Source organism: Sesamum indicum, linkage group LG2 (assembly GCF_000512975.1).
Source record: "Sesamum indicum cultivar Zhongzhi No. 13 linkage group LG2, S_indicum_v1.0, whole genome shotgun sequence".
NCBI lineage: Eukaryota > Viridiplantae > Streptophyta > Magnoliopsida > Lamiales > Pedaliaceae > Sesamum > Sesamum indicum.
This window is the reverse complement of record NC_026146.1, coordinates 17,170,418-17,189,546: the sequence shown is the minus strand read 5'-3', so window position 1 is coordinate 17,189,546 and position 19,129 is coordinate 17,170,418. Positions and strand designations below refer to the sequence as shown.

At 33.0% G+C, this 19,129-nt stretch overlaps 5 protein-coding genes across 7 annotated transcripts in view; 3 read left to right on the top strand and 2 right to left on the bottom strand.

Annotated features, from left to right (window-relative positions):
* On the bottom strand, window positions 962-1,246 carry LOC105156759 (CLAVATA3/ESR (CLE)-related protein 45). The gene has a single exon (XM_011072978.1). The coding sequence runs from the start codon at window positions 1,244-1,246 to the stop codon at window positions 962-964; it is 285 nt and encodes a 94-aa protein (XP_011071280.1).
* On the bottom strand, window positions 3,301-7,733 carry LOC105156535. Of its 2 annotated transcripts, none has more exons than XM_011072693.2 (8): window positions 7,552-7,733; window positions 6,719-7,060; window positions 5,897-5,968; window positions 5,125-5,189; window positions 4,763-4,919; window positions 3,953-4,042; window positions 3,768-3,857; window positions 3,301-3,641 (listed from the first exon to the last, which is right to left on the bottom strand). In XM_011072693.2, the coding sequence occupies exons 2-8, from the start codon at window positions 7,007-7,009 to the stop codon at window positions 3,513-3,515; spliced, it is 894 nt and encodes a 297-aa protein (XP_011070995.1). In that variant the 5' UTR covers window positions 7,010-7,060; window positions 7,552-7,733; the 3' UTR covers window positions 3,301-3,512. The 2 variants fall into 2 exon arrangements, with proteins under 2 accessions (XP_011070995.1, XP_011070996.1); XM_011072694.2 differs by lacking the exon at window positions 7,552-7,733 and adding an exon at window positions 7,204-7,506.
* Window positions 10,328-11,894, top strand: LOC105156534 (extracellular ribonuclease LE). 2 transcript variants are annotated; one of them, XM_011072691.2, is made up of 5 exons: window positions 10,328-10,489; window positions 10,565-10,720; window positions 10,784-10,837; window positions 10,921-11,119; window positions 11,558-11,894. In XM_011072691.2, the coding sequence occupies exons 1-5, from the start codon at window positions 10,388-10,390 to the stop codon at window positions 11,779-11,781; spliced, it is 735 nt and encodes a 244-aa protein (XP_011070993.1). In that variant the 5' UTR covers window positions 10,328-10,387; the 3' UTR covers window positions 11,782-11,894. The 2 variants fall into 2 exon arrangements, with proteins under 2 accessions (XP_011070993.1, XP_011070994.1); XM_011072692.2 differs by lacking the exon at window positions 10,784-10,837 and having other exon boundaries at window positions 10,329-10,489.
* Window positions 16,439-18,000, top strand: LOC105156533 (extracellular ribonuclease LE-like). Its single transcript, XM_011072690.2, has 4 exons — window positions 16,439-16,628; window positions 16,727-16,882; window positions 16,966-17,164; window positions 17,551-18,000. The coding sequence occupies exons 1-4, from the start codon at window positions 16,470-16,472 to the stop codon at window positions 17,772-17,774; spliced, it is 738 nt and encodes a 245-aa protein (XP_011070992.1). The 5' UTR covers window positions 16,439-16,469; the 3' UTR covers window positions 17,775-18,000.
* Window positions 18,926-19,129, top strand: part of LOC105156758 (ribonuclease 1-like) — a 1,795-nt gene continuing 1,591 nt past the window's right edge. The window contains exon 1 of the mRNA XM_011072975.2: window positions 18,926-19,127. Within this exon, the coding sequence (XP_011071277.1) occupies window positions 19,041-19,127 (87 nt within the window). The 5' untranslated portion in view covers window positions 18,926-19,040. The remainder of the gene's footprint in view (window positions 19,128-19,129) is intronic.

The following is a 19,129-nucleotide window of genomic DNA, read 5'->3' as shown; positions in this document are numbered from 1 at the left end:
AAGAATCTGTCTGCCATTTCTGACATGAAGAGAATTTAGGTTCTTGCCACTGTAAAAGGAATATTTGGTGTATGTTGGAATTTGACTGTATTATTCCTGACTTTAATGAACTGTATCAAGCACTATTTTTCGAGGTCTCAAGCGAAGAGTTTGCGTTTGTGACTTGAAACGGCCCACGATGGAAAATATATTGATCGGACAATCCTGGCTGGTGGCAGGGTGGTGGATAGTAAACAGCTTAGAAAGTAACTGTTCTGCTTCTTTCTGTAAGTTTGCCAGTTGGTGATACCTGCTACTTTCAACTGTAGATGGAATAAAGATGCATCAAAATACTGCAACGAATGAATCCTGGTTGCTTGAAGAACTCATGTGATTGATGAATCAATATAAAACCATCCCACAGGAACAAAAATACTCTGGAACAAAGAAAGTGGGTTGGATAGATTAGAAACATTTGATGAATGTTCATTGCTCCAGCACTCCATTGTGATATTTTACAATAATGTAGTCATGTTCAGTTGGGAGCTGGAACAGAAGTTTAAAACATGTTATGGCTTCAAATGTATGATATGGAAGAGAATGGGACAAAGGAAAAACACAAAAAACCCTTACATCTGTTAAAAACCAAGAAATAATGAAATCAAACTGACCAAATCTTCAAAGTGAAAAACCACACATCTTTACGGTATTCACAAGCCGGGCTCCCTTCTGTTGTACTTCTCTATTTGATGCATGCTGGAAATGCTTTGGTTCTGTCACTAAACTTCCATGGGCAGCACCTCACTTTTCTACAACTATACACATAGCTCTACGTCAAAACCTCCAACACAGAAAGACAAAATCCATTCATGATTCAACCAACCACATATGTCTAGGACTTTGTGGTTCATAGTTGTGCATGTCTTCATTCCGACTTCAGTTGCTCTCATGTGATTTTTCACCGAGGCTGTTTATACGTACATCAAGTTCTGTTATGGATGGGATCTGATCCTCTTCGAACTTTCCTTTTGCTTGATTGGTTTGAATCAAATTTCTTGTTTACTGGTGCTGGTTTCTTGTCTGTGTTCAGGTTATTCACATGAACTGCATTGAGGACGCGATGGCTCTTCACCATCACCAGTCGATCCCCTCTATCCCGTCTGAGAGCAAGGTCAGAACGTCTCAATCCACAAACTTCATTTGGTTGCAGTGCCAGTAACCCTACACAAACGAACAACATAAACGCCCTATGGATGTAATGATCCATGGTTTCTTTGGGAGGATAAGGGCGACCAAAGTATGCTTTTTATGGTGAAGTACAAAGAGGATATAGAGGTCTGAGGTTGCAACTCGTCTGTTCCTATGTTCCATTACTCTAGATATATTTCTTATAGGATTTGGAGGGGAATTTAAAGCATAAAGCAGGGAGGGCCCCAGAATCAATACAAGAGTTTCAGATTCATCCTCAATCATATATCTCCAAATCTAAGCAAATTAAGTGTGTTATAGGAAAGAATCTGAATAGAGGATGAATAAAGGTGATTGGAACAACATCCTCAAGAAGCTAAGCATCTTTTTCATTAAGTTTCCCAACATTTTTATCATTTGCTCTGCTTTTGTCTTCTTCAACAAAGGCCAATCCAGTCCTCCTGAAGTCCCGCCCACGTTCCACATCATCCCGTCCTGCATACATGCCACCACAATGCAGTATTATATCAGTTTGCAAGATTCTTGATCTTGGGGTTATTGTTTTAAACCATCCTTCCTTAGTCATTAAGAAATAAGTTTCCTGTTGAGCAGCCAAAACAGAAGATCTGTGAGCAGTCATAAAAAGTAAAATGGGGGCAAGGAAAAGGATTTGGGAATAGAACATCTCCCCTCATAAACAACCAAACATTAACTTTATGCCATTTCAGATCTCACTTTAGAATTCCAAGCTCTCCCCCATGCAAACCAGAATGACGTAAATTTTCAACACTATCGGGAGAGACAAGAAACAAAGGTCAGTTGTTTACCCCACCCCCCAAAATAAAGAAAAATAAGTAAAGGGAACCTGGTTTCTTGTGAAAATTTGTTTCTTTTATTTAGTTATGGTGGTGGTTGTTTTTCCAAGTTAGACCAACATCTTTTTCCTTTATCCACTTTATTTTACATTAATCAAATACAAAATCACATGCAAAGTTGGAACATTCTGTGCTTTATTTTGAGTTTGCATTCATGAGATTCGATAGGCGTTTTGAGTTGAAGGGGTGGTAAGTAGTAATGGTCCAACAAATACAGCCCGACTTTGAAAGCTCGCATAAACGGACTTATTCCTTCTCTTTTAATCTTCCAATTTGCGTTCAAAAGAGTCTTTGATCTTCTTACAACTAGTTCTCCAAGGTTCAAGCTGTCAAACAGTGTCTGCACCTGCATTGCATGCTTTGATATGCATTTACCATATCTATGCATATCAGCATAGGAAGCTGATGATGACGGCTCGGGTCCTCTTTGCATGTGTAATGGCCTACACATGAAATCAAGAATCCAATCTTCAAAGAGACCCATATAACTTAACCCCTTCTTCCTCACTGTTTAGGCCTTTATTGCACTTAATCCACTCCTCGTGACAACAAAGACTGAGTATTTGATATATGAGGTTTCGATTTCAAATCCCACAAACTAATATGGATCAGAATATAGAACGCAAAAGGTACAATTCGACGTATGTAAACCGTAATTATGATAAACTTGCACGGCAACTACATAGAATGCAATTCTTTCCAAGAACTGCACTCAAACATTTCTTCAGCCAAATTCCGATTCCGGAAGCTTTGATGCCGTAACTGGATTTGGGGACCACTTCCTTGTACTCATTGTAGGACATGTACATGCTCTAAAGCGCTACTATTAAAACCTTAAAGTGTTCTTCCGACACTCCTCGAAAAGTTATAAATCGCATTAGGAAAAGGAAGATTGTCCTTCAAGTGTCTAGTTCCGCAGGAGAGAGTTGGAGGTGATGCAGTCTCAAAGTAATGACCTTTTAGACCTTTTTAAACATATGGGCTCCATTGCTGATCTTTGGACAATTCCATTGTCCAAGTCCCTACCACCAATTGTAGTTTAAAGGGCAAAAAACCAAATTATCTAAATCTTGCTTGGACCAAGACATAATCTTTACTATGGGGTTATTTTTCTGCAAGAAAAATTATTCTAGAGGAAAAACGGGTCATGGCAAACGGAATGTCACCATAAGGCACCAAGTCTAATACGCTCTGAAGCTTTGCTTTACACTGGTAACGAATCATTCCATTCATTGTAAGTATTAAGAAAAGCAAGAGGTACGGTAGAGGTAAAAATTGAACCAACTGGCAAAGGTTATATTACACAAAAGAAAAAGGTACCATTAACTAAACAGTTTTGACTGATTTTAGGTTGTTCGACAGAATAACCATTGTCAAACTGGTGGATGATGCTCTGAAGACAGTATATACAGATGGAACAGAATGAAAGAAACTCAATGTCAGATGGCCAATAGAGAAACTGTTATTTGATCAAACACGTCCCAGGCGAGGATCAGGCTGTGAAACGACTGCTGGTGCAGCTGGGGCGACAAGGAGACCTCTGCTTTGTGCTGCTTGAACCACTATTGCAAAGCGGGCTGCTGCCAGAGCTGCAGCCTCCTGTTCCAAGCAAATCATAAAGTTATAATGGCAGCTATGCAAAAGTTTGCATTCACATCTAACATTCTTCAGTTCCAAAGGAACTGAAACAAATTCAGAAATGTGAAGCTGTAAAGCAAGATCTACCTGTCTTTGCCTACGGCGCTGCAAGATGCTGATGGCCCAGATCATGATGTAGCAAGGCAAAAGGAAACCAACTACTCGAAGCAAGAATAGCTGAATTCATGAAAGACACGGAAAAATCAGAGTAACATTAACCTTGAGTTACAGGTTCCGAGAAACAGTATAAGTCACAATTCAAATCAACTTACAGAGAAGAGAGTTGATGCATCATCATCTCCTTCGCCATCTCCATCATCAGTAACAGAAAGAGCTTGCCTCAGTAGCAGAAGAGCCATCAACTGCCAAATCACAGCAGCAATATAAATGCATACTTCTCTTATATTTTACAATGAATTTAGTGTCTAGAGCAGTATTTTCAGGAAACTTTCAAGGTCATCCCCTCAATCACTAAGAAGAGATTGGAATAGAGTCAATCCCAAAAGTCCTTTGCAAAAGTAACATAATCCAAATTGTAAAGATTAATTCTGTTTGGATAAACTGTAGGACTGCAAAGATATCCAGCAACCTTCAGATTTACATAACAGTATCCAGATTCAGATTGACAAGGTTCCTTAAGATCCTCTCTTTCTCCCTCTCCCCCACCTTCCCCTCTCCCTCTCCGACAAAGATTTCAAAGAATCACCTTCACCCATCTCTGAGTCCATTGTTCTATTGCAATGCATCAATTTCAATTATTTCCAAAAGAAGCCTGTATCTTCAGATCTGAAGAATGCGTTTCAAAATTAATTAAAGTGAGATGAAAGAAAAAGTGGAAACCCTGAATTAAACTTCTCGTATCAGAGAGATGGCTGTGGCAGGCATTTCATATATATGGTATAAAATATTTTTCTCTACCACATTTAACTTTCCATGGAAAAGGATAAACATAGCGACATTAGACATTGTACCAGAAGCAACCAGGAAGAGCATTTACTGCATGCATCATTTTCTTTTGCAAAACTCTCAAATCAAGTACATTTAAGAAACGTCAATAATGATTTGTTGTGGTAAAGGCTTACGATTAGAGCAGCTGAGCGGCAGAAGGCAGTGCCGCTGTTGTTTGCACCATTGTAGTCATCATAATCAGCTTCAAACAACTGGCGTTCAGCCTCTGTAATTGCAAGAAGGCGAGGATCATGCATATCCAGAGGAGCACCTGAAATTTGCCATACTCCCCTGAAAGACAGAATAGCCACCAAATTAGGATTACAACCATAGTCATGACCATGGACATTTTCCTATCAAAATTAAGCTAAAAAGTAATTAGGGTAGAACTTCTGAATTGTCACTCAAATGTTCATTTCCTTTTTGTGTTGAGGAAGAAAAATTGCTAGCATAAACATTGCAGACTTGATTCTAACATGCGGAAACCAATACTTACCCAATATCAACACTAGCCTCATCAGATGGAGGTCGTGGAGGGGCAGTAAAACCTGGCTGATATGGCTGCACATCAAGATGAAGAAAGTGGCAACATTATGATTGACCATTTTGTGAGAAAACATTTTGTGAGACATACAGATGCACTGCAATAATATGAGAAAACACTAGAATCTGATATGCTTAGAATAAGAAACGATTTTGCGAGCCACACAGATGCTGAGTCTCCTGTTTTTTAAGAATGAATGATAATTACATCAAATGCCACCATCCTCTCACGGTGGATATCCCCTTTGGTGGGTGCACCAATATTTTGAGGTGCATACACAAATGATAAAAGCAGAGGATGAGTTAGCCATATTGGAACAGAACACTAATGCAATTCTAAGGATATGCACCAAGAGCTATAGCTAAATAGAATAGAAGACACTTCAATTTTTCTTCTCTGAAAACAACCATTCTTACTCAAACTATTCCAAGAAAGTCAGTATGTCTGCCTTCACATTGTCATGAACCATAATGATAAATATTTGCCACAAAATTTACTGGTATCTGTCATGTTTGGTAAATTTATTAACAGAACACCTCCAATTACTATTGTTTGCTGGAAAGTATAAAGTTATCAGCTAGTTTTACCATTTTGCACTGTTTGGAATCCATATTGCTTTAAGAGGCTAAATTTCAAGAAGGGTGCCCAAAAAGCTATCCTATTTGGTCTTCAGACACTAACATAAAAATAAACAAAGTAATAAATGTAAGAGAGCATCACATACCTGATGGCAGATCTCACAAGTAATATCTCCCTTCTCATTGCACCAGTGCTGAACACATTTTCTATGAGCATACTGCCAAACAATTAGGTTTCATAAAAACGTTAACTAGCTTATTTGATGAAATAAGATCCTCTGTCAGAAAGGTAAGAGAAAAGTTCACCATAGTAACACAAAGCAAAAGGATAAACTGAAATCTAAACAAGCCATCAAACAGATAAGATTCTGAGCGGAAGGAAGAGTGAAGAGGAGGGGAGGAAAAACCTTTACTATCCATACACAGTATTAAAGGAGAAATGATACCTCATTAAGAAATATAAAGCCAATGAATCAAGGAAAGTTCAAATAATTTTCATTCAAAACTCAAAAGCAAATATTCAAAGTTTTGTAGCCAACCTTACTTTGAGCGATATAAATTCTCGCAAACTATTTGCTTTCTAGTTCCATTTTGCACGAGTTAATTTCTTCTTCTAATGGCGAAAATAATGCTACGCCAATTTGAATACACAAACCTAGAGACTACATGTTACCATCTGGAATGAACTTGTGCAAATTCTATATCACCAAAACCAAAGTACAAAATCTAATCCATGCAATATCCTGTCAGCTCAGATCAGAATACTAGAACACGGAGCATATCTAGAACCGAACACCATTCCAGTTACACAAATTGCATTTACTTTATCATTTCAAAGATCGAAGCTTAGTTTTAGCCCCAACTCCTTGAATCATTTCTGAGAGCATAATTATTCGTTATAATAAGGTAGACTATACAATTAGCACCAACTCAAACCAAAAGAATAAATATCAAAAGAGAGTTTTTACCTTAAGACTTCCACTGCAAGCACAAGGGCTCTCCAAATTTTTGAGAGAATCCTCCTCCTGGCAAATTCGGCACTCCCCCATCCCTATCAGGGGCGCCTTCTCATCAGCATCATCATTGTCCACCACAACCACCACCTTATCATCTTCTGATGCCGTGGATGACGAGGACCCCACCAATTCGGGCTTCTTTCCAGTGGGTGCAAATTCCATCGCCCAAGGAACCGGTTCGCTAGGTCCAACTGCCTCAGGCTTTGGCAGCTGGTCCACATTCACCACCAAATGCTCACCCATTTACAACTTTTTCACAGCACCACCACCCCAAGCAACAAAACACAAGAATTTCTGAACAAAAACACCAAGATATTACAATCTACTAAGTTACCCCTTTCCTTCACAAAGTTATTATCTATTCACCTCAAAATTACAATATAATAAAGCTCGTATCTTTTTTATTTACAAAGCCGTGATACATATATATATTTTACCTGCACATTCAAAAAAACCACCTCAAAGCAAATTCTTGAAACTAAAACGAAAAACCCATTTCAGACAAGACACAGAATAACTCTATGAACCCACGTCACAAACAATTCACACTTTTCTTGATTACACAATCTAAGGCCTAATTCGTGACAAAATTATAGTGGGTATTTCAAGGAAGATTAGAAACCGAAAGAAAATCAACCGATCGCGCTGGAATATGCAGCGGGATCAGAGAATTTCTTTATCTTAGGAAGCCGAAACAAAAGTCAATATCTAATCAAGAAGAATGGAATTCGAAAAAAGAAAAAGGGTAAGCAGGAAAAAGATAAATCTGCGGGCATTAAGAATACCTGGAAGATGAAGAAAGAAAGGGAAATCGGAATGGAAAAGAAATCGCGACTTTTCTGCCCAACCAAAGGAGAAAATAAGGCAATAGATGAGTGAAATGTATTGTGCTATTGTATTGTAGTGGTTATCGCCGTTTCGGCTAATAATGACTTGTTCCCAAATTTTAACATCACTCAGGTCCCCAAGGCCAAGGATAATAACACCGACTCTTCTCCCCCCCTCTCCCTGCAAATATATTTGAAGTTTGGTCTGCTTTTCATTTTTAAATCTTATTTTAGTGTTTCTGAAAGTTTTCTATTGTTTTTTCATGAAAAATAAAAATACATTTAGATTAAAGATTCTGATTTGATTTTCATATAAATATATTTTAGTGTACATTCATAGATAAAATCAAAGTATTTTTTCGATATTATTAAAGCACTTTTATCACTTTAATTATATGTTTGGAGTAGGAATGGGCATTCGGATCTAATTATTTGGTCTTGACCCAATCCCAACAAGTTTCCGTAAAACGGGTTGAGTAGTTTTTACAATTTAAAGTTGGGATAATTATACTCTCCTTTCTTGAGATTTGGTGTAATTACACGTAAATTTTCTATAGTTTAAAAATTTTCATCTAGCACTCTTAAGTTTTACTTAATCTAACAAATAAGTCCCTTCATCAGTCAAAATTCACTAAATTTTTTTATATTAACAAAAAAAATTCGAAAAAAATATTTAACCTTAATTAACTTATTTCTTATTTTTTGCAGGTCAAATAAATCTTTTTATGACCAAATTATCTTCATACATCTTCACTCGTTAATGCATGTGAGGAGATATATTTCACCATTATGAGGATAGTTTAGTTCGAAAAAAATTATTTGACCTGCAATAAGTCATTCGATGGTAAATATTAGTTTTTATTCAATTTTATTGTTAATATCAACAAATTCATGAATTTTGACCAATATGAGACTTATTTATTAGATGGAAGCAAAGTTCAGAAATGTTATATATAATTTTTCAAACTATAAAGAGTTTCACCAAACCTCAAGGGAAGGGAGGTGTAATTATCCCTTTAATCTTTTGGGTGTTTTAAACTAATTGAGACCGTTATCGGTGAGAGGAAGATAATAGAGTTAATGATGAATAGTTTCTCATTGTTTAAGAAATTATCAATATTTCTTGATATGTGATAAAATTATATAATCTTTGTATGAAGACTTGAAATTGTCAACTTTGTCATTGTCGTATTTTTTTCTTATTTTAAAAAAATGAAAAATTATATAAAAAAAAATCAAACTGTGTGGATGAACAAAATTTAAAAGTTATAGAGTAATTGTTCACTTGGTCCATAAAAAAATTTAAAAAATAATAATAAAATTATAAATTATAGTCCACAAATATGTTTTAGTCAGTTCACTATAAAAAACGGATGAAAACCTAACAAAGACTAACGAATTGGGCTATACGACCGTTAAAATGGATATAAATAATTTTTCAAACAACGATAATATATTTTTAATTATGACAAGTCTCAAGAAAATTCATTTGTACTTTATTCTAAATATTTATTAATTTCTTTTACAAAATCCAAGCCTTTTTCTTAAAAAAAATAATTATCAAATTTATAATATATTATATATATATATTAAAATAAGAGGAAAAAAATGAACACATGCTTCAGTCCCTAGACCATAGCATATAAAAAAAATATAAAACCAAAATAGTGCTATGATATCTTTTGACTTGATCACACGCTACCTTTCCAATATTTGAATTCTCTCTTTAAATATATAGCTCCACAATCTTATAATCAATCACATATTCTATGCATCATACTTTGCTCTAAATTATTACAAAACCCTCTCCCTCTCTCCACATAAATGTCAAACTCTCACCACATATATATTTTCTACCAATTTAATGTAATTTATCTTCTATAGTATTATAAATAAATAAATTATTTCTTTATAAAAATAATAATTTTATATATTTTTCTATCCATAGATATACTTTTTTTTATTTTAAAAAATACATAGTACTTTACTAATTTTTTCCTATATAAAAGTATTTTGCACATACTACAATATTATTACTTGCAATTTTTTCCTATTTCCAACATCTTCTGGGTCCAGTACGTTCTCCAGTATCTTGCATGATCCGCCATGTGAACACAAATGTGCAAAACTATCGTCACAAAACATGCAATATTGTACTACTTAATCTATACTAATAAATAAGAAAAAACCTTTTTCTCTAATAAATTGTAGTGTCGTAACACCAATTTTATTATTATGTCGATAATATCCTTAATTTTTGTTTTTTTTTCTATGTTGCTTCCTTCCTTTCTTTTTTTTGTTTATTTATTTATTTTTAAGAAATATGGTGGTTGTTTATATATTATTTTTTTTATTCATAATATATTTTAAAATATGCAATATTATATATTATTTATTATATACAAGCAGGACAGCGTGCCACAACGACTAATTAATAAAAGTTAAAAAAAAGAAAGAGAGAGAGAGAGTAGAAAAATACAATAAAAATGGAGAAAAATACAATAAAAATGGAGTTGGGGGGTCAGGCTTTCACGTGCATGATAAGGATATATAATGGAGAATTGATCGAATTTGGTTGAATTAAACCAATCACAAAATAAGTTTATCACAGTTGTTATGTAATTGATCATTTTCTCTGAATTATACATCAATCATACAACAAGTATATTGCACATGCCATACAATTAATTTAAATTTAACTTGAGTGGGTTGGGACTAAAAGTTTCATATATTTATGCCGAGCTTGTCTTGATAATAAACATGAAAGGCGGAGTACTCAGAGACCAAAATACATATGGGTAAATCCGGGTGCAGCTTCATCCTTCTGGAGCTTCTACTGCTTCAATGTCTCATTTCATTGGGACAGGGCTACGATTTCTTTTACTTTGTGCAACAGGTGACTCAGCTATCTACTCTTATTCAACTTGTCACTCAGCTATCTAACCAAACCTAAAATTATCAATTTGTTTAGTGGCCAGGCTCATACTGTGACACCAAAAGAAGCTGTTGCTACCCCACTGCCGGAAAGCCCGCCGCCAACTTCACTATCCACGGCCTTTGGCCTAATTATAACAATGCTACCTATCCATCCAACTGCAACAAGAATAGCCCTTATGATGGAACCAAGGTATTCACAACATTAGTTTCATCCAATTTCTTCACATTTCAATATATATACATTGTTTGTCAGGTTAACGACAACCAGTCAACCACGCTGATAAAAATGGACCGTACAATCGTGGTGGTATATTCCGTTTTTTCTGTGTATGTTATGTACTAAAGTGAAACTATATATGTTTTAATTACTTACATATATATATATTGCAGGTTTCGGATTTGTTTAGTAGACTGGAAGTGAGTTGGGCAACATTAGCTTGCCCGACGAACAACGGGACCAAGTTCTGGAGTCATGAATGGGAGAAACATGGCACTTGTTCTGAGTCAGTTTTAGACCAGCATTCGTATTTTGAAGCTACTCTTAACATTAAGGACAAGGTTAACCTACTTCACATACTCGAAGCTGCAGGTAATGGGTTTATTTTCTCCTTCAACATTTCTTCTACTTGTTATGACTCAGACAAATATTGTTTGGACCATGTTTTTGTTGGAATCTGGAGTTTGAATAAACGTACGTTACATACCTAAACCTACCGGATTCAACCCCAGATAGAGTTGGCAAGCCGGCTCCTTTGGTGACTGGCCGCCTTTGCGGTCGGGGTAAATTTGTAATTTTATAATATTTTTCAAACGACCTCCTAATTATTCATAAATGGCTTTATTTTAATTTTAACAAGAAGAACCTATTCGAGTAAAATCAATTTAAACATTCCTGGACGTAAAATAATCTTTGAATATGTCGTGCATTTAATTTGTAGACATTCTCCGGCAGTGTCAATCGGAAAACTGCTCTAAACATTAGATGATACGTACCCAAAAGTTTGTTTTCTTTGTCCGAACTTTACAGGAATCCGACCAGACGACAATTTTTACAAAGTGGAGGATATTAAGGAAGCCATAAAAGCAGGAACCGGTTATGATGCAGCCGTAGAATGCAATTCTGATCCATCACGAAACGGGCAGCTCTTCCAAGTTTATCTGTGTGTTGATGCTTCTGCCAAAGACTTAATTGAGTGTCCAGTTCTTCCCAAGAGGAAATGCAAGTCCTCCATTCAGTTTCCAATCTTTTAGTGACTTGTTTGGTTGCACAACATCTTATTTGAAATAAACTCTGGATTCTCAGAATTCATGGAACTCATTGTTTGTCGTAAAATTAAGCCCCTATATAATTTGTATTCCACATATATATGCATGGATTCATTTCTTGGGAAAAAGTTATCCTTTAACAATTGCATATTTACCCTCTCTAAAATGGAAAATTACATTTTCTCTAAAGAAACTTTTTAAAATTATGCACCCCTTTTAAAAATTCTTTATTTACAACTGTATTAGTTTGGATGTAAATGTGGAGGCCAAAAAAGAAATTACACAAACTTTCAATTTTACCTCACATTCAGCATTTCTGTATAATTTATTGAAAAAAATAGTTTCCTAATTTTTTTATTCTGTAAGGGGGTAAACGTAATGTATATAAAGTAAAAATGGTGTAATTATCATTAAATATTATTCCTAAATTGTTGTTGTTGGATAAAAAATAGCCGCTGATAATTAAAGAACTAGTCATATTGTTAATAATGGATGTTGAATAAGACATAAAATTGAAAGTTTATATATTTTTTTGTGTTGGGATTAACATCTTTCGTCCAAATTTAATGGAAGTAGTACAGTTGTAAACAAAAATTCATCGAGAGGAGTGCAAGTATAATTTTTAAATTTTTTTTTAAAAAGATGCAATTTCACATTTTTGAAATGATCCTAAATATAATCAAACCCTTATTTTTCTATAGTCACTTGACAACCAAAATTATTCATAAACCTATTAAATCTAAAGCAAATAAAAAATAAAAAACAATGTACGAATCTACTACGCTTGAACAATCAAACCAAGTCAGCAAATATTAATGTAAAATTTTCCAATTTTTTCTTAGTTTCTTTCTCCAAGAGATCGAGTCTAATCTCTTTTCGCTTCGAAGAAGATTATGAGAATCTCTTGGGGACTGCCTTTCTTTATATAATAAGGGAAGAAAATAATATATAACACGAAGACATAAATTTTCCACCATAAAAAAGTTATTTATCGATTAAGAGTTATGGTAAAAATATATATCATTACTTTTAGCCACGACAAATATTTTAGTCATCCTCACAAATATCATAACCAACAACCGTTGCATAGCCGTAATCATAGACTATTTGCTACTGCTATTTTGTTTTTAACCATGACAATTGATCATAATTAAATATTGCATTATCTGTAGAGAGAGGAGGTATCAGTGTAATAATGTCAATATTTATAATGCATGTATATATAATTATTCAAATAATATAAGTAATTTATATAGAAAGATATAGATCAAGACACATAAATGTAATTATTTTTATTATATATTTATTTTTGTCTGTTTTACAGCAAATAGTAGCAAAATGTTTCAACAATTGGTTTTTGTATTTTTCGAATGATTAAAGGATCAATACATGGTTCTCTCCCGACCTCACAAAAAGAGATAAACAAAAAATTACTATGTGATATCTTTACATTTCAAAATACGCCACGACAAGGATCGGCCCGCAACCTTATAGCCACAAACATGTAAGCATTATGCACTTGAATTATTTTGTTTTTATATCATGTATTAAAATCCTGTCAACACAGATATATATGAATATGTCCAACCTCAATTTTCAGCAAGTGCTTGGATCTTGCATATGAAATGTCAAGAACATCGATAAGGCCACGACACATGTGGGTAGAAATGTGGTAGAACATCAGATGAAGACAGTATGATATATTAGTATAGTTACAAAATGTACCTATCTCGTGCAAAGACCAAAATATAATAAAACATTTGTGGGAGGACAACCCTTCACATGCAAGAATAGTAACAATGGTGAAATACACTTTATATTCCTAAACTATATATTTTGTTTTATTTATATTCCTAAAATGTGAAAGATTCTGATAAAATAAGTTGGCATTGATAAAATATAAATTTCCTTCTCACTTACCCCTATACTTTTTTATTCTACTTCCTAAAATATGTTTCATTAAAATATCTCCCCCAAACTATTTTTAGTGATTTGAAATTTTACTTATATTTTATTTTAAAAATAATATTTATAATTTTATATAAATTAAAAAACACAAAAAATATTTATAAGCTCAATATATGCAAATATATTTTACAAAGTAAATAAATGATGTTAATAAAGTACATCTAAATATATGTCAATGCATAATGTATACACTATTATAGAAATAGTATGTTATATAACTTATAAATTTTTATTCAATTACATGTCCATATAATAAAAATATATCATCATAACATTACTTAAAAAATATACAATATTATATATTAACTATATTATAGATTTGCATATTTTATAGTATATATATGTTCAATGTAATATTTTAAATTTATATTGATAATTTATTTTTTTAAAAAATCAATATATATAACAACACAAGCAACAATTATGTAAAAAATTTTACCAGTTGTGCAAGAAATATAAGAATTATAAATTTATGGAGTTTATACAGATTTTATACTCAGTATACAAATTATAAATTTTGGATAGTGTTAATTATAAACAAAATATTTTTAAAATAATTTAGAGCTATATTTAGGAGAATGATTGTAATAGAGATATTCTTAGGAATGTAAATAATAAGGGCATTTTTATCATAAAAAATTAGTGTAATCATGAGGGGCCATTTTGTTATGTTTTCTAATTTAGGGATGCAAATGTACTTTATGCATAGTTCAAGAATGCAAAATGTATTTATACAAAAACTAAAATTCAATCTATGCTTCGTAGATCGTTATATAAAAATTTATATTTACATTATATGAATTCAGTCGAATTTTACGTACCATTCAATTAATTTTTTTTTTTTTTTTGGAAGATATAAATGGCTTGTCGAGCTCCGGAGAAAAATAAAATAATATTTGAATGATGAAAATATCTTTTAAATTTATATATTAGAAGTCTAACTTATCATAGGGGTATTTACACTAAATAAAGAAAATAAGGGTAAATATCACTTTTAGTCCCTTAACTATGTCAGTTATTCACATTTGGTTCCTCATGTTTTCTCTCCATCAGACTTAGTCCCTCAAATTTATAAATTCCATCAATTTTGGTCCCTACAGTTATCCTTTAACGAATTGGTGAAAAAAAAAAAATTTCCACTACCAAAAGAAAATGAAATCGTGACCTAACATCAAAGAATAGATGGCTTCACCACTCCACCAAGTACAACACTCAAAAATTTTACTAAATGAAATATTTTTTAAACATAATTGTAAAATGAAAAACATGTTAAAAAAATATCTTAAAATCAATCAACATCAATGATTATCATTCCATATATCCTAATAATAAAAATTAAAATATTTTTTGTTTTACATTATTATAAAAAATATTTCATTTAGTAAAATAACTTAGTGTACTTATTGGTGGAGTAGTGAGGCTACCCATCCCATCATGCTAGGTCCACATGAGGGATCAAAAGTGATATATACCCAAGAAAATAACGAGCAATTATCAACTGTACACTTTCTCATTTAATTTAAATTGAAGTCCAGATTTGATATTTAATTAAATACATGTTTATTCATGTGCAATATGTAAAAAAGAAATATAACGCACGTATCTTTTCATGTAAAGGATATAAAGCGCATGCATTTGATAATTATATATAAATAGGATAAATTGTAACGGCCTCCCATGAGATTTGGCATAATTATGAATATTTCTTATTGTTTGAAAAATTATTAATACTTCCCGATTTTTAACAGTCGTCTAACAATTAGTCTAATCCATTAGGTGTCCATCCATTTTTTATAGTGAACTAACCAAAATGTCTTGTGGATTAAAAATTAAATTTTTTTTTATTTGTTTAGTTTTTTTTTATGGACTAAGTGGATAATTTTTTATAATTTTTAAAATCTTTTCATTCATCCAGCTCGGTTTTTTTATAAGTTTTTAATTAAAAATTAAAAATATAGTAAGGGCAAAGTTGATAATTTCATATACCCATAGGATTAGATAATTTCATAAAATATTAAAGGATATTTATAAATTTTCAAACAATGAGGAATATTCATAATTATACAAAATCTTAGAAAAGCTCATCGTAGTTTATCCCATATAAATATTGTAAGGCTGCCAAAAAAGAAACTGCATACATATATATATATATATATATATATATACGTACAAGCCTAATCCGTATTTAAATGTAATCTGACTATCATCGTACACATAATATACTAGCATATCACTTTGGTTTTAATTAATAAATTAATAATATTTTCCATGTACGCACCTACACGAGTATCTACTTAACGGGAAATACAATAAAGAACACCACATATTGAGATGATAAAATCTTGGACCTATGATACAATCAATTGCCACAAGAAAATCTACATGCACCTCATAAAATAATAATATTGTTATCAATTATTTAGCAAGTATATATAATTATGTGGTTGGTCACTTTTTCTAAACTTTACACCAATCACACAGTAAATGTATTGCACTTGACATATGATTGATTTAGTTTAGGCTCAAACCCGATCTAGGCTAGAATTTACCGTAAAAAAAATTCTTATACAATCGAAATTATTTTGTAATTATGACAAATATCAGGGATAGAGATGTATTCACCCTAGTAATAGTACAAGAAGGCACACTTGGTGATAAGGCTACGGTGGTTCTTGTTTGGATTGTGATGAAGTTTGGTTATAAATATGGATGGCGAAGGGCTGAGACCTCTCACACCAAAATACACCAACATGGCGAAATCCAGCTGGTTCATCCTTGTGGAGCTTCTTCTATTACTTGAGTGTCTCTCACATTTGAGCATTTCACAGGGACAGGGCTACGATTTCTTTTACTTCGTGCAACAGGTAACTCAGCTACTCTTATTTGACGACTTGCTACATAAAGAAAGTCGTCTATCATATTCATCTATGTATGTTCCATCTAAAAATATCAACTTATTTAGTGGCCAGGCTCATACTGTGACACCAGAAAGGCCTGCTGCTACCCGACCACTGGAAAGCCCGCTGCCAACTTCACTATCCACGGCCTTTGGCCTAATTACAACAATGGTAGCTATCCATCCAACTGCAACCCGAATAGCCCCTATAATGCAACCAAGGTAATTAACATTAATTTCTTCGCATTTCAGATGTATGTATGTATGTATGTTTGTCAGGCTAATGACAATTTTACGGACTACAGATTTCGGATTTACTTGGCAAAATGGAAGTGGATTGGCCAACATTGGCTTGCCCAACGAACGGCGGTACCAGATTCTGGACTCATGAATGGGAGAAACATGGTACTTGTTCCGAGTCAGTTCTAGACCAGCATTCATACTTTGAAGCAGCTCTCAACATTAAGAACAAAGTTAACCTCCTTAAAGTCCTCGAGGATGCAGGTAACAATTGTCCATTTTCTCCTTCAATATTTGCTTCTCATCATTTTTCTAACTAAGATCTATACGTCTAGTAATTTTGACCACGTCTTGATCCAATTAAAGCAACTATAGAAAAGTTTATATATATATATATATACATATATTTATACTGACTAATTATCATGGCTAATAAGTAAAATATCTCGATGAACATATAGTACGTCGCGTTGATTAATCATAGGTGCATGCGTTGATGGTTATTGAATGTTGTTTTCACAAATGAGACGAAAATTAAATTGTAGCTAAAATTCATTAAAAATGTTTTGATCATTTAAGTTTTTACAATAATTATTTGACTACGGCTAATAATATTAAAAAAAAGCTGTCTTTATACGAATATATTGCAGGAATCCAGCCAAACGACCAGTTTTACAGGGAACCTCAAATAAGGGAAGCCATAAAAGCTGGAATTGGTTACACTCCAGCCATAACGTGCAATACTGATTCATCGAAAAACCGACAAATATTAGAGATTTATCTGTGTGTCGATGCTTCCGGCAAAGACCTAATTGAGTGTCCTAAGTTTCCTACTCGCTGCAAAAAACCGCCCCTTCAGTTTCCGATCTTTTAATTTAGTGACTTGTTAGCTCATTTTATTTGAATAAACTCTTTGGATTCTATGAATTCAGAGAAGTGATTGTATGTTGTAAAAGTTGTGCCCGTACCAGCACAGCTTAGAGTCATTGTATCGAGAATAATATCAATAGGTGTTGTTCCATATTGGACAAGGCGTATTGAAATGTTTTTTCTCGTACGATTTGGATTAAATGTATTGTGTGATGCTGTATTAGTCTTCATTGGCGTTCTTTACTCCAAATTATGCTTTAATTATTCCACTTTAAATATATAAATAGTTATCTGGATTCCATTGGCTAACTCGGGTAGATTGATTTAATGTTAATAAGGATAAATTATAAATATCGTGTTGTTGTTTAAAACTTACAAATCCTCTACTTTTTTAAAATTTATCTAACAACGAGTTCATTCCTTTAGCCTCAATTATGATTTCATTGAATTTTTGTGATAAATTAACCAAAATATTCTTCTAGATTATTAATTATAATTTTACATATTTTTTAGAATTATAAATAGCCCCTCTCAAATGAAAAATAATTATGCAACCTTAGACGTGAGGTGTACTTACTTTACTCTTACTGAAATTTAAAAAAAAATAATATTTGAAAATATATTAAAACAAATGGGTGGGTGAAATAAATCATCCACGGGGTATATTAGTCCATAAAAATATTTTAAAAAATTTTCAAACAATGAAAAAATATTTGTAATTAACCTTGCGGTAGCTCTAATTTACCATGTTTTAAAACATCATCCAAGGGCTTTCTTCATTAAACAAACAAAAAATCAAAACAATTTATGAATGTCCCATAATTAAACAATCAAACCAAGTCACGAACCCTTAAATAAAATTTTCCAAACCTTAATTAATCAGTTTCCTTTCTCCAAGAGATTGTCGATATCTTTCTTTCCTATATAATCGGCAAAAGATTATGAGAATCTTCCTGGCTATAGAGAATGCCATCATTTCCTTACATAAGAAGCCGACAAGCAAGGCAAACATATAACAAATATCATGTAATGGATTGTCCCATTCTCCTGTTTTCACAAACAATGGGCATAAATTACCCAGAAAGAGCATCAAATTTCCGTTACACACTCAAGAAAGAAACACCATTCACAAAATAATTAACAACAAGATTTCTAGCACATAATATTACATGTCTCCATCTTTTCAGTCATAAATATATATAAGAGATACAAGAAAACGTATGTGTATGTACACCACATAAAATTTTCTAAAGGTTTAGAACAGCAAAGAATGATGAATCCGAAGAACTCAGTTCTCTCAAAGCTTCTATGGCTAATTGGCTTTGCCGTTGTCTGTACTTGCCAAGATTTTGACTTCTT